Raw genomic sequence first — 15,620 nt, 5'->3', positions numbered from 1 at the left:
ATTTGAAGTGGTACCCTTTCATCCTTCACGAAGTTCCTACTTTTAAATAAAGGGTTTTGTGCATATCCCTCGCCCAAATTCTTCTAGCTTTCCTTTCTTTTAGATTTATTTCTTTTCTCATTCTCCTTAGGTTTAGTTTCCCTTCTTCGGTTTTCATAGTCTTGTCCTTTCTTCAATGAGTTCTAACGCTACATCCGTGTTCCCAGTGGCGTCGCGTGCATGTACGCATGTTATCAACTGCACACCCTAAGATGAATGAATAATTAAAGAAAACTATGTATTCCTTTGCAAAGAGAAATATAAAAATCCTGTCCACGCGGAGATGGGATATGAAGTTCCATACGTTACTGCTATCCCTTAGGCGATTCACCGCTCTGCAAGTGTGCGATCCCGTGGCATCGCGCCGGCCGCATTTTCGGTCTACGCGATCGCTTGTGGGTGCTCGGGCGGGACGAAGTTAGCATTAGTTAGACGAAGTTAGTTAGAGGCTTGTCATGTTCAAATGGGTGCTGGGAGCAGACTCAACACGACGCGAGTGCGCACGCGCATATTTGGTTAGTAACTCGTAGGTAGTGTAGCGTTGTAGCTGCCACCTACACTACCTGCGCTCAGGATCCTAGTCCGTTAATGCATTCAGTGCTATTTAGCAGCATTGATTTGAACTTCATGCCCTTTTTCATCATCGTATACAGTGGCGTAGCCAGGAATTTCGTTCGGGGGGCGTGGGGGTCGAAAACCAGGAGGGAAATTTATGAAATACAGGGTATTAAGTAATGGGTTTTGAAGTAATTTAAACTTTTCATAATCGAAAAAACTTCATTTGTTAAAAAAAAATATTTTAAATTCATGATTTTTCAATGATTTGTTTTCTTTTACGAAGGAAAATAATTTTTTTTACCGGACCCCCAGCCTCCCCCCTGGCTACGCCACTGATCTTATATCTTCTCTAATGCACACCCTGGATGTTTAAAAAAATATTTTAAATTCATGATTTTTCAATGATTTGTTTTCTTTTACGAAGGAAAATAATTTTTTTTACCGGACCCCCAGCCTCCCCCCTGGCTACGCCACTGATCTTATATCTTCTCTAATGCACACCCTGGATGTTTAATCACCAGCCGCCACTGCATGATCCACGGCTTTTTTAACAGCTTCTTTCGTCCCAGAAACTTTGTGATCTCCTATAGTCCAACTTCAATGCTTGTTAAACTAATTATTTTTGTCTATATGCCCGACCGGGACACGCACCATAGGTTGGGTCCATGATCCTACGGACCCCTACAGTTCCGACATGAGTCAATAAGAAAAATACCCACTGGTCTCCGGTGTGGTTCCAATTGGCAGCTTGCGTAGGGAAGCAAAGAAAAATCTCATGGTGAGGAGGGAAATATCTCGGCAGCTGCCCATCAACCTTCTAAGGCGTCTTCCGCTTCGCAGCCTCTTCACCAACATCCCGAAAATTGCAGAGAGGAACGTCAATCATTCCTTTTGGCCTTGAAACGTCGGAATCACTGTTCTCCACCTACCGCGTGTTGCAAAAAAAAACATCTCTATAATTACAGAATGAATGGGTGGGCCATCAAGTCCCAACATTCAATCTTCTTACATCGCAACTCTTCAAAGTTACGTCAGAAGTTTGTCCAAAAAGAGCAAGAGATACTCTTCATTCATCCGTTCCATTAGACATCTACGTAATACCCTGCGTGCCACCTCAAGGGTGTTTGGCGGGGAGTGATCAATCACCAGCATGCAGCATGCAACAGGATTCCGAAATGTGCACATCGCGGTCATAAAAATGTTACGCACACTAACAAATTATACTTCCAGATCCATGCAAAGGCAAAACTCGCCAAAAAATTATGAAGGCTATCTGCCTGTGATCCGTTTTTATTTCTATATGTAGATCCGTTAGACTATATTTAGATCCGTTTTCTGGGCGAAACGGTATAAGATTTTTTATTGATTTTTCCACCGTCACCGCATTATTCAACAAAAATCACCGATTTCAAATATTTGTTTATGTCGCCAAAATACTAAATTCATTGATTTTTTTAATCAATGTATCTTCACATATTCACCGAAAGCAGCGCATGTCAGGCCTTTACATGAGGGGAATCTGGCAATCAATAACGATGGACTATTTAAAAAATTCCCTTGATCTGAATAGGGATAACCTGCCGAGGCGATACTCGAACCCACGACCTTCGGTTTGGCAGGCGAAGACTTTATCCCGCCACCACTGAGGCCGGCAAAAATTCTGCTTTGACATTAAAAATCAGCGTGTTTCTGAGGCATCGTGAATATGCTTATGTGAGGCCATGCGATACTCTTAAAGTTTAGTTTGTCTTCAGTTTTACGCATTCTTGCTTTTTCATTAATGAATTCTAAGATTTCAACCGTGATCCATGGCTTTTTCTTAACGGATTCTCTTCTCCCATCAACTTCTTTTGTGCCCTATAATAGTACAACCTTAATATTTGTTCAACTATCTTCCAGTGATTTTTTGTGATATCCTCATTTTTCTCATTCTCCACTTCTACTTGAAACGCGACAACTGAAGCTAATGTAGAGCCTTCTTCAGTTTTTCTGGTTGCCATATTTTCTTCACAGTTCTCTTCAGTATATTGAATTATAATCAGGGATGGATTTAAGAAGGAGGGTCACGGGGGCCATTACCCCACCCCCAAATTATATCAAAAACTTTTATTTCATGAAAATAGTGGTTTTTGTGTACTTGTAAATTATATGCAAATGCATGGCTACAGGTCCCAAAAGTGAGAGGTCTGAGTTGTATTTATCGTAGACTGTAGCACTCCCTGCAGTAAAAATGCCCCTTCCTCCCGAAGGGAATTCCATTCTCCCCACGCCCAGGTCATGACCCCCCACAAATTTGATGCTGTTTCTGCACCTGGTTTTAAGTGGTATTTTTGCATCACTGAATTATGGTCGCCGTCGGTATTTGCTTTTGTAGTCTTTCACTTGGTTCGTCAATCTCTCCTTGTCCAAAATGTAATGCATGTTAAATATTGCCATGTCCTCAAATATTTTCCACGTGCATCTCCTTCAGTTGTAATTAAAGACGTGAATGCAACAACTAGCCTATATCCAGTTCAGAATTCCTGTAGCCTTTCTCGTCTTTTCACTAACTTATTTTCTCCGATTATTATTCCGTCTTGACCTTCGACGATGATAGCCTTCCAATCCCCTTATATAATAAGATTTTATTCCCCTCTTACCTGCTTTATTACTTCCGCGATAGCATCGTATTTGTCTTCCACTTTCTCATCTTCATATCCCGTCGCTGGCAAGAGGACCTGCTTCACTCTGGTATTTACGGGTTTGGTTTTGATATCAACCATTGCTTTTGCTTCATAATATTTCAGGAAGCTTTTAATCCTCGCATTCCGGCGCTTTTTTCCGATCACTTTCCTGAATCCAGGATCCCCCGACCAGGAGCGAAATAAGCATCAAATTTGGGGGGAGGCGTCATGACCAGGGTCCGGGTAGTTTGCATTGTCCCCCGGGGGAGAGGGAGGTTTTTAGAGTAAGGAGTGCTACTCTCTACAATAAATTCAACTCAAGTTCTCTCACGTTTGGGACTTGTAACCATGAATTTGGATATAGACTCCCTTTACTCCTTAATAAGGATAAAAAAGTATGAAACTAATGCAAAATTAAAATATTTTCATCAAATTTAGGGGGTCATGACCCCTCTAACCACACCTAAATCCGCCCCTATCCCCGACCACGACGATTTTTAAGTCGTGTGTTTGTAATACATTTTTTTTCGGGCAAAATCGTCCTGCTACCTTTCCTGTGATTATTAATTCCTAACGGAAATTCTCCATCTTCATTTCCATCGTTCCCTTCACACAGCGAAGCGTTCCGATCCCTTATCACTACTAAATTGTTAGAGCCAGGGTTTCACTAATTATTTCCACGAACTGACCCTGCGGCCTATCTATTTCCATATTACCATGCAGGAGGAAAATGCAATGCTTCAGAGGTTGGTAGGGGACAAGAGCGTTCCCAGTATGAAAACTAGAGGGGGCAAGCACTGGTCGTTCAAGTTGTAACACAAAAAAGTTCAAGGAAACCAACATTACAAGAAAATTATAACAGCGCTATATTATTTTTTATAATTATTTGTTCGAAAAAATATTTTTATTTCAATTACATTTTTCATAATAATAGGTATAAAATTCGAGGAATCAAGCGAGATGGAGTGGAATTGATTCATAATGAAACTTGACTTGCAATTTTCCACAAAAATAAATTTAATTCGACTCGAGTTTCGATGTTACTACATCATTTTCAAGTAAGATGATGATGTAGTAACATCGAAACTCGAGTCGAATTAAGTTTATTTTTGTGGAAATTTGCAAGTCAAGTTTCATTACATAATAATAGGGTATCACTTTTCTTGGATTTAAAGAACATTTGTTCAAAACTTTCGTTTTGAACTAAATTTACCTTTGCTTCTGGCGGGGGCAGCTGCCCCCTCCTGCTGCTGGGTACGGCCATGGTAGGGGAGACAATTTTAAGCATTTTTTGCCAGTAAACAGGGGTCGCAACTTCGTGTTACTGAGCCTCGGCAACGCAAACATTTTATAAAATCCACTTTCCAATTACCATGAAAACGGTTTTTCTAGGGTATCCAGCGTTTTCGACATTTTATTTAATACTCTAAGGACATTTAAGGACATGAAATAATTAAGGCTGGACGAATAGTTGCTGATTGGTATGCACACCTTCACCATCACAAGGTAGGTCTGACGCGACTCGATTCCCACCTCAAGAATCCTATCCTTCACTTGTTCAATTTTTACCATTCTTTTACCCTATACTCGATTCAATATCAAAACTACTTCTCGTTGACTTTTTCCCCGCCACAGTGTATCACCAATCTCTATACTCAGGGCCGGCCCTAGCAGGTGCGGGGCTAGGGGCGAACCTTCAGTGCGGGGTCCTTCACTTAAAATATTAAACTCTATACCCCATCTACAAACTCGAGCATTTTGAATCCCTACCACTCTCTGGCTAAGTATGTGTTCCCCTCCCAAATTCAGACTTCGTAATTACGCCGTTATGATACCATCACGCAGTTGAGTTCAAAATAGTAATAGTTGAAATTGCGTTTTCAAAACTATCGTATATTTTTATTTTTTCCACGAACGCGGGGCCCCCCAAAGCGCGGGGCCCGGGGCGGTCGCCTAAGGCCGGCCCTCTCTATACTCATCACTCAGATAGCTCTCTCTACCCTTCCGACGTATGACCTCACTCAGTCCCAGCCATAGTCTCAACGTATATCTATTCCTCATCTGTAAATTTCCCTTTTGATGGTTTCTTTATTACCCGTCATGATCACTATCTTAATATTTCATTTCCATAAATGAGTCAGTGTCGTAAATACATTGCCGCCTTCTCTATCTTCTTTTCTTGGATTGTATATACTATAGTTAAATCTCCGCAGGGGTTTCGTACACGAGAAACCTCAAGGACTTCAGTCACTTCATTCCCTTGAACAGCATGCGCTCCAAAAGTCCAGTTTGATGAGTTTCCGAGGGTCGTTTACAGGAGGGGTGTATTTAGGAGACCCAATTCCATCCCTTGGAAGGTTGATTTCTTTTGCCACTTAGGTCGTACTTTAATTGGTTTTCAAAGTGTCCGTCAGCGACGCCAGTGGCGACTTCTAAAACTCATGTAATGCTCATGTAAATGCGCGGTGGGCGACAACACATTCTGCGGCCGACTTGAGAGTACTCTCTCGTAATATTCGTGGTCGTTTGATTTGGCTCCATTTTTTCAGGAAAGAGATAGTTGGTAAGGTTTCACGCGTCAACAACAGTAATGTTTCTTTCCCGAGAATATTACGATAGAGGATTCTCAAGTTGACCAATAAATGTTTTTATTTAATGAGCGTTTATTTAAATGGGTTTTCAAAATCGCATCTTGCGTCGCTGATAGGGAGATATTTTCAAATTTTTCGTGGATATTGTATAAAACGCCAACATTGGGGCTGTTAACCGATATTTATACTCCTGATGGTGTGATCTATCACGTTCATAGCTTTCCTTTGCGATTGCAAAACCCATATTATATGTATCAAAATATTTATGGATCGGTCTGCACTCATTGCCATGTTGTGGACATTTTTGAAAACCGATAAAAAGTGACAGCATAGCTCAAGTGGCAACATCACTCAAGCTTCTGTAGTGGCGAACAGTGGAATTCCCAAATGTACGAGACACGGTCATGTGGATTACGTATCATCTGGCTTCTATCCTTAGACCTATCTAATATTTGTGGCCCGGGATTATTCGTTTCCCCCCGCCGCCATTTCAGCTTTGGGGTTTATAAGAATGGGCAAACATTTCCAGAGCGGGATGGTATTAGCCCAGACAAAATAAATGCACGTTTTATCCAAGAATTGAATACATCACATGTTTTGGGATTCTTACTTTGTAAATGAAATTGAGTGAGAATTATTCATATTAACAGTTTGAAGAAGTACCGTCCACCCCATGTTTTGAATTTGGTTCCATGAACAGTGAAGTGTTTCGCTCTTTTAACGCCAGGGGTAAATAAAGCGCTTTGAGCAGTCCCTTCAAGTGGACATCTATTGGGGAAGTTTTGAAACATTACGTTCTCCATTAAAGTCACATGACGAAATTTAACACATGACTGCAACGAAGCGCGTCAACATATGACCATTATTATTTTCTGTTGACAATTTTGTTCCAGTTGACATGCAGTGAAGGAGTATATGTTGTCTTAATCTAGCCACTTGAATTAAAATTTTCAGTCATAATCCGCAAGTATTTTCACCCGTGCGAAAATGCCTGTCTCTAACCAAAGCCTTCAGCTCTCTGTAAGTGTGGAGTTGTCATAATATGTGTCTTGCGTTCATTACTCCTAAGTAATTACTGTGAATACTAAAAATATTTTATTTTTGCAGGATATGCGGAAGCTGCTAACTCAGCTCTTAAATCGGTAAGATTTACGATACTTATCACCTCGTGTCATCTGTAAACGATCAGTAATGCTGCTTATGTGCGTTGAATTATTCGTTTTTAAGTTTCATAGCCCCTAATAGTATTTTTTTCTATCCCTTTATCAGTGTTGATGGAGTGTATGGAATCCTTATCACAGACAGGGACGGTGTACCTCTCCTTAAAGGTGAGAAATTCGCATCTTTTAGAATGTACGTACCAGAGTCTAGCTGTCAGCTTTCTATTATTTGTTATTGATGGCTAGCCATTGGGTAAAATCGGAATGAATATTGGCGAAGATGACGTATTTTGACGCATCGAGTATGTGATGCATGCATTTGTCTGTATTCCATTATGTATTCTACGAAATCTACTCTGGCAGACTTCCAAGTTTAACAAATTTTAGGCCGTAGTCGAGTAGGACATGATTGGTAATTTTAACTCTGTGATAAGGTTTAAAATTTTTGAAGAAGTATTCATCGTAAATGGCTGTCAGTATGTGTTCACTCGATGATTGGTTAGTGGCAGCAAATTTTGGCAATTCTGTCACCTGAAAATGTTCAACCCATCATTCTTGCATAATATATTGCGTGAAATGCTCAAAGTTATGCACAGTTGTGCTCATAATTTTTATGTTAATGTACTGAGTTTCGTTGAGTAGACTTTTACTGCGGCTCAATGGTGGGTAATGGGGCTAATTTCTCACAAGCAGCCCTTGGGCTTATTGATTCTGAAAATATAAAATCTCTGGGTTCAAACTTTTAACTATCCTCCATACTCTAAGACTTCATTTCAAATATATTTGAAACTGAGAGGCAGGCAAAAGTCTTTTTTGAGGGTGAGGGTATGTAAAATCGTGCAAAACCACCATAATGCAATAGGTGGAGCCTATCCTCCAGGGAATTCAGTTGCTTTCATACCTATGTGGTGTACGCTTTTGGAGTTAGTTAGCTGTGTTGCCAAGAGAGAAGAGTGTTTTTGAGGCAGTCTTTCGTTTCCATTCACTGACAAAGCCTTCTAAGTAAACATGTCAATGCCCACCTTTCCCCATCTCACATCCCTAGTGTGGCAGGTCTCACCTCCTGCTGCGACATCGCTAGACACTACAAGCTAGCACGACTGGGCCAGTTGCAAAGATATTTGAAAAGGATTATATTTGAGCAATAAGTCATAGAGTGGCAGCAAATTATGAAATCAATTCTGTCAGTTACAAATTTTCAACCCATATATTTCAATCCATTGTAGCATCCAGCGGCCATTGCTGCTTGTGAGCCTTCACATAGGCATACTAGTCCAAAGTGCAAGTCTACGAGATGACCTGCACGTGATTGGCAGATGTTGGTCCAGGGGTAGATAAGAGGGTTTTTTGGACCTTCCCTTGGGGAAGATTAAAAGGGTATGCCTAGCTTGGCTCGCAGCTGAGTTGTAGCGCGGCAACTCACTGGGGTGGTCACGGCTAAGAGGCTGGGGACATATTTGTTCATTCTTAAAAGGGAATAAAGTCACTGTTTTGGGACAGAGTGACTCCTTTTATTTCCGCTACCTGATCCTTCCATTCAAGAGACGTTTGTATTTTCGCTAATATCTCGTTCGAAAACGAGTGGGATACGACACCATTTCTTACGAAATATGTTACTTGAAGTGCGTTGCTTAAGTTGCATTTTTGAAGTTAATATGTCTTGATTGCAATGTTTTTTATTTATGATACACAGTTTCGCTTTAGCAGCTTTTGGTTAGATAATCATGGTTTTCTTCTGAAAAAATAATATTTTATATCCTTTTTTAACAGCTACCAATGAAAAAGTTCCGGAGCTGGCTACCAGACCTGGATTCTTATCAACTTTTGGCATGGCTGCTGATCAGGGTGGCAAGCTTGGTTTAGGGAAGAATAAATTTATCGTCTGCCTTTATTCTAATTACCAGGTGAGTTCAAGTTATTCAAAGACAAGGAGTAAAGTACAAAAACACTGACACACCCATTTGGTTGAAATAATGTAATATATACATATGATTATTTTGCCTGGTGTTACTCATGAAGATAGTTTATTTACAATTTCATTGCCCAATGTATTTGCTTGTTATGGCTATTAATTGTTCAGTTTAACTCTTGCTATCTTGGTCAAGATCAAATATTTTATTTCATCTGTATTAAATGAGTGGAAAATTAATTTTGCTGTAGAGCCGTGCTTGTTATGAAGAAAAATCTAATTTTCTCCATCGACTTTCCTTCATCTTGGAGTATAAGAAATTTTATTTCATATCATTTTTCTGACTAAATTACATGACTTTCTTTACGATATCTAATGATTGGAAGTATGTTTTCATTTCATTGTCATTTCCAGGGGTATAGGAAATTTTAAGCCTATGTTATACCTCCCATTTCGTTCCTTTTACTCACCCAAATTTAATCCCATATTATGAAGGACAGCATTGTGAAATTTCATGTTAAGGTAACCTGGTTAGGCAGTTGATATTACCAAGTACAGCTGATCATTCGTGGATTGAACTTCTGTTGATTAAATTCTTGATAATTTGAGAAAAAATCTCATGGCATAAGCCTGTTTTCATTTTAAATATCGTATGCACTTAGGATATTTTACCCTTAGAGTGCGGGAACGTTTTTATATATTTTGCACGCTGATTGCAGCAATTACCGAAAAATTTTAATGCTACCTGGATGCCTTGGACTTGGGCATTTTCCCTCATCATAAGGATCGCTAAGGGGCTTAACTCTAATAGACCATCCCCTTTGGTGAGGGGGCTGGTCTAGTAGCAATGGGGGTCTCTTCTGCCCTGGGGGTCTCTTATGCACTGGCTGGCAGCTAAAATCATGAACTCCCACAGCCCGAGGGTTAAAGCCTTGAAGTGAAAAGATATTTCTTGCTCCAACAAATAATGTACACCTCTGTTCTACAGGACCTTTGAGAAATGCTTTCAGTTTTAGGTGGATTTTTTGTGAGTGTGGAAAATGCTTGGTGCTCTTCTAAAGCTCTCTCTCTTAGTGCCCTTCAATTTTTTTTTTTCCTAACCTCAATATTAAAACTTTTCTGGCCTTATCACATAGTCGCCAGGTTTTACTCTGAAGGGGGACAAACATGTTTTTAAAAGTAAATTTTCAATTTTTTATTATTTTCATAACTCACCAAAATTGTCCCACTCCTTGGTGTGAATTAATCTGTGATATGTTGTATTAATTCAAATATGTATTCTAGATGTTTTTTTTTAACTAGAAATTTCCAAAAATCTAAGACTACTTTATTTGCTGGTGAAATTTGAAAGTGTCTAAGTTCAGATTTAACCATTTTCCATTGGTTTGATTAAGGGATTAAGCAGTGCTTAATTTTGGCCGGAACAACCTTGAATGGTGTTCGGGCACCTCTCAGGGATAATATTTGGTGCTGCACTGCGGCAAGTACATTTGGTACATTAATTGTCTTCAATTATGAGTACTCTATACAAATAAAAAGTTTTAAAAATTTCATCATTTTCTTTCTAATTTGGTAAAACATGATTCCTAATTGTAAATTTTATTGCAAGTTGTAAAAAAAAAATTGGAAGTTTTAGAGGACCTTATATTTAAACGTCATGTGTGGATAAAATATGTGGGTATGCATTGTTACCTAAACTTTTAGAAATCAAGCCCTTGGATTAAGTTAATTCAACTCCTGTTTAATTCATGGAATGCTTTTTTAGGTGGTGCATCTCAACAAGTTACCATTGGTTGTTACATTCATAGCGAGCAGCAGTTGCAATACGGGGCACATTCTCACATTAGAGGAACAGTTGGAGCCGTTGGTGTGTGATTTGAAATGTGCTGTGAATGGTGATGCATAATGGACTGCCATAATAATAACTCTCACTATCCCTCTGTCTCCTGTGGTGCATTAATAAGTCCTCTCAATGTTGAGGGATCCTCAAACAGTTCTTTGAGGAAGAATAATTTGTGATGTAGACTGCTATCAGGCCATATTATTGCCAAGGTAATGTACAAAATAGATTTCAGTTATCGTTAAATTTAGTGCTACTGAAAAAGTAAAAGAAAATTCATCTACATGATTATCATTTAGCTAATATTATGAGGATATGATGTCTTTAGAGTGATTTTTTTCACTTTGGACACCCATTCTCACTATCATGTGATGATCTCTAACAATTCAGGAAGGGTCCTTGAAAAGCGTCAATTTTATGAATACTGTCTCCATTTTAATTTGTTCACCAGGTCAAATATTTAGAAATTGTGACATTGCTATGGGAAGATCAAAGAGATTAATGATTTTCATGGTTCACTACTGTGGTTAGGCCATTTTTAAGGCCTTATTAGAATTTCATACCAAGACTTGAATCTATATTGTACAAATGTTTGCTTTGGTTTGTAAATAAGAGAACTTTATTTAGAGAAGTTTTAATTATGAGAGCAATGAACTTGAACACTATGGGGGACACTTCCGAGCATGGTGATGCTTGCGGGTACTCATAATGTTCTTCTTAAATCAAATCTCAAGAGTTATACTTTGTTAAAAAATATTTTCATTTAAAGCTTTTGTGTGTATGTCAGTAGGTATTCTCCTTCAGTGCTGCCATTACCTCTTGAGGATGGTGCTATTGCTTCTTACTTCAGAACCTTCTCTGTGTATATGTTCATTCAACATGTAGGGCTTTTCATTTCAATTGATATTTTGTGATATTTGTATTCAAGATTTATTTTATTGATAATAAAATCCATTGTGTTATAAATGAATCAATGAAAATAGTAATAGGGTAGTTTCCTTCATCAAAGAAAACGAAAGGCATTGATTGCGATCCGTTACCCACCATTAGTGTATTCATAATATACAAATTATTTCGTTTTAGAAATACCGGTTTAGACGAAAGGCAATGGTCCATTTTTATCCTCATTTGAAAAGGGCCAGATTGGCGCCCATGCGATGCCACTCCACGTGACGTCACAGGGACCTAGTTTTTTATACGAGTAGAAAGGAGTTTTACATCGTCTGAGATTACCAATGCATGCATGAGGCGCAGAGCTCAGGGAAACATGTCTTAATAATTACCTACTAAAACTAGCTAAGGTCGGAAAGTTTTCTTCGTTTGATAAGGTATTAATAATCCTTATTTAAGCCAAGCGCTACCAGCCAGCAGGGTACTCAGCTACCCGCTAGCAGCCTGCGTCGTATCAGCGCTAAGCCTCGCCTCAAGGTCACCTCACAGGGCGGCAGCGGGAACCAGAAATACGTCACACGGAGAGATTTCCCGGTATTCATACTTACCCGTCGCATTTTCGCGTGCTTGAAAATTTTCACTTTTCATTTTATCGCCAAAAATAGATATCGTCATTTAAAAATCTAAAAGTGTGAAATACCTACTCCAGGAGTAATAATCTTTCGATTTAGGCAATAAAAAAATAATAGGAAACCACCCTATTGTATTATTAATGCTCCATGTTAGGCCTGGTTTCAAAAACTGCACATCCGTGGCTGTGTGATCACGGTTACAGTAAAGTGGTTTATACGAATGCCTCAAAACCACTGCTCTACGTCGGAAACGACACTGTTAGGCACCACGCCATGTAGTCGCATCTCGCACAAGTTGCCCTGGTTGCAACTGCTGCGGGATGTGTATCCATGATCACGGAGCGCGGTCGCCCACTGCGAGGCTTGGAAAACAGGAACATGGTGCTCCCGTCAATGCAGCTAGCATGTGATCGCTTCCATTTTACGTAGGGGATTCTAACGAAAACAATAAGCCTGGTGTAATTCTGGTGATTTTGCGTCCAATTTTATTTGTTATAAAGATAGCAGAAAAAATTGAGGAAGAGTGAAAATCATGCATGAATAATCCACAACCCGGATAAACCATAGCCAGCAGTCTGCTGTACATGAATTAAAGCATAAAATCCCATTAAAAAAAAACAATTTAAAAAATGAACATCAGTTCCAAAATTTTGCCCTTGGAATAATAAAACAATTGAAGGTGTCATTTCTGGAGCAATTTTTACAATGGGAATCCCAAATTATGGCATAGAAATGAGTTCTTGTCTTCATCGACAACGTTAGTTGAAGTTACATGCATCTCTCTCCATTTTTGCATAATATTCCCGCACTTCCATTTTGGCCTCGCTATGGTAGTCGTCCAAATGGGCATTGCCTGGGCGTCTTTATCGCTGATATATCAGTGCAATTCAAAGAGACAAAATTATTTTGTACATGGTTAAAAAAAAGTAATCGCAAAATATTCTGAGTTTGAGCGTCAAAATGCCGTGACTTTACTTTTTAGGTTTCTGAAATCAATTATGTCAAGTAAACCTGGCACTCATACTTTACCTTTTCGCGCCGAGCTCCTTCACGGGAAGTTGCTTTTGGTTCTACGAAGGGTTTGAGAATTTCTTTTTCTCCCTGTACGGAGTTTTTTCTCTGCTTGGGACTGTCCAGGTATTTGCTTCCTCCCCTTAATGACCTTTCCTAGCGGGGTCCCGGACCCTTTCCTCGGCAACTGGGCAAATATAATCCTCGACCCTTTTCCCCTAAGGCAGCCCATCCCGGCGTACTTTTGCGGTCAGTTTATTGTTACCAGTGCAATTTTAATTTTTTTAATTGTTGCTTTTGCGTTAAATGTCAGTTCATCATTGTATTCCTTTCATTTTACAATGCCTGTAGAACTTTTAAACGAAGTTCTACGGTTATTTTTAGGGTTTTCAGCGAAACGGCACCATATCATAGACCAACAAATACTTAGAAGGGAATGAAATCTTTCAATGTTCCTTGCCTGCTTCTAGGTATTTACGATTTATGATATTAACATATTTTAGATCCATGATGCTAAAATCCACACTCTCCTCATTTGCGTCTGCTCTCCAGTTCTCTGAAAACATGAGAATGATACATTTAGAATTTTTTTAGAAGAATATTTTACCGAAAAATTCTCATAAAACTACTTGAATCTTACAAATTTGTTGTTTGAAATGACTAAATATTATTTTTTTAAAGCAAATTTGCTTGTATAAATATAAATTCATATTATGCACGAAAAATTGAATACACGCCAAGAAAATTTTGAAAAGAAAATGAGCTTTTCCGAGAAGAGTGAGGTTATCATCTTCCACGTACATATTTCAGTAGGAGAATACTTACACCAATATACTCTTGGGTGTTCCAGTTGGAGGATAATAAGTTTTTCCAAGAAAACATTAATGCGCTAATGTGTCCCAAAATAAGCCTGTGAGGGGCACAGGGCAGACCACCTGGATCCTGACCAGAGAACCAAGATATGAGATTAATTACCTGGGTAGAGCAGTTCTCTTTCATTCATGGTATGGGCTGCATCGCACAGCAGGGTTCTACAGAAACCATCCCTGGTATAGGTAGCGGAATGCGTACAGATAGTTAACGGCTAAATTTGAATACACGCCAAGAAAATTTTGAAAAGAAAATGAGCTATTCCGAGAAGAGTGAGGTTATCATCTTCCATGTACATATTTCAGTCGGAGAATACTTACACCAATATACTCTTAGGTGTGCCAGTTGGAGGATAATAAGTTTTTCCAAGAAAACATTAATGCGCTAATGTGTCCCGAAATAAGCCCGTGAGGTGCACAGGGCAGACCACCTTAATGGATCCTGACCAGAGAACCAAGATATGAGAGTAATTACCTGGGTAGAGCAGTTCTTATTCCTGCAATGGTATGGAATGCTTCTCACAACGTGTCTATGTAAAACATTCCCTATTGGTACATTAAATTTACAAATATTTAGGATATACATTAATCAGTATTTATAGCGAAATTCGTTTATAATACCTTTGTATTCAAAGGTTGGTAAGAGGTTATTAAAAATAGTCGCTGTAATTTTGGCTCATGACGAAGAACTGAGAGAATCATATTTTATTACATTACGAGGGCTTTTTTTCATAGAAGTTAAATCGGATATTCTATCGAATTTCACCGCAAATGTACACTGAATGTAGCTAACAGAGTAATGTATATTTTTAGATGTAAATCATTACAATATCGCTCCTATAAACTTGCAAGTAAGTTATAAAAATAACTATTAAGCATCTAACCTTAGCATCTCCAAAAATTGTTCTAGGTGATGATCAACTCCGTTAATATGAACACTAGAATTCCGTTTAAAATTTGGAACCAATCAGCAGAACATACAGAATGTAATTCCTCGCATTGATTTTCAATAAATGCAACATGAACGTTTTTAGTTATTTGAACTTATAAACAAATAAGTGACCATGAGCACCTTCCTTGAGTGGGACACTGAGAGGCGGGATGGGCCGAGGTAATCCCCACATGGACAATAGGAAAGGGTCGGACCTCTCGTGCCGAGGGACCCTAATGGCGGTTGGGATCCACTTGGCATGCTTGACTGCGAAACCTTGAAAACACGGCCTTTGGCCTTTTGCTTCGAAAAATTCAAGCCGTGAAAAGCCGGCCTTCCTTCTTTAGCATCAGAAAATTCATGGCATGAAATCACGCCCTTGGTAGGGAAGAGGTTAAGAATTGATTGTGTGCCATCTGTTGAGATTTTTATGGCATAACTATAAAAGGTTCACTTTGAGAATAGAGTAAGCATAGGTATTAACCTTTAAAGACATTTTACTGGCTAAATAGCAAATAAATAATCG

At 39.0% G+C, this 15,620-nt stretch overlaps 1 protein-coding gene across 1 annotated transcript; it reads left to right on the top strand.

Annotated features, from left to right (window-relative positions):
* Window positions 1-6,662: 6,662 nt before the first annotated feature.
* On the top strand, window positions 6,663-11,730 carry LOC124167994 (ragulator complex protein LAMTOR3-A). The gene is made up of 5 exons (XM_046546075.1): window positions 6,663-6,871; window positions 6,959-6,993; window positions 7,121-7,179; window positions 8,782-8,915; window positions 10,686-11,730. The coding sequence occupies exons 1-5, from the start codon at window positions 6,839-6,841 to the stop codon at window positions 10,824-10,826; spliced, it is 402 nt and encodes a 133-aa protein (XP_046402031.1). The 5' UTR covers window positions 6,663-6,838; the 3' UTR covers window positions 10,827-11,730.
* The last annotated feature ends 3,890 nt before the right edge of the window (window positions 11,731-15,620 follow it).

Source organism: Ischnura elegans, chromosome 11 (assembly GCF_921293095.1).
Source record: "Ischnura elegans chromosome 11, ioIscEleg1.1, whole genome shotgun sequence".
Lineage (NCBI taxonomy): Eukaryota > Metazoa > Arthropoda > Insecta > Odonata > Coenagrionidae > Ischnura > Ischnura elegans.
Note: the sequence above shows the minus strand (reverse complement) of the source record. Positions and strands in the feature narration are given on the sequence as shown.

Coding starts and splice junctions, on each gene's coding strand:
- LOC124167994 (XM_046546075.1), top strand. CDS start 6,839: ATGCCTGTCTCTAACCAAAGCCTTCAGCTCTCT. Junction 6,872..6,958: donor ACCAAAGCCTTCAGCTCTCT/GTAAGTGTGGAG, acceptor TTATTTTTGCAG/GATATGCGGAAGCTGCTAAC. Junction 8,916..10,685: donor GCCTTTATTCTAATTACCAG/GTGAGTTCAAGT, acceptor ATGCTTTTTTAG/GTGGTGCATCTCAACAAGTT.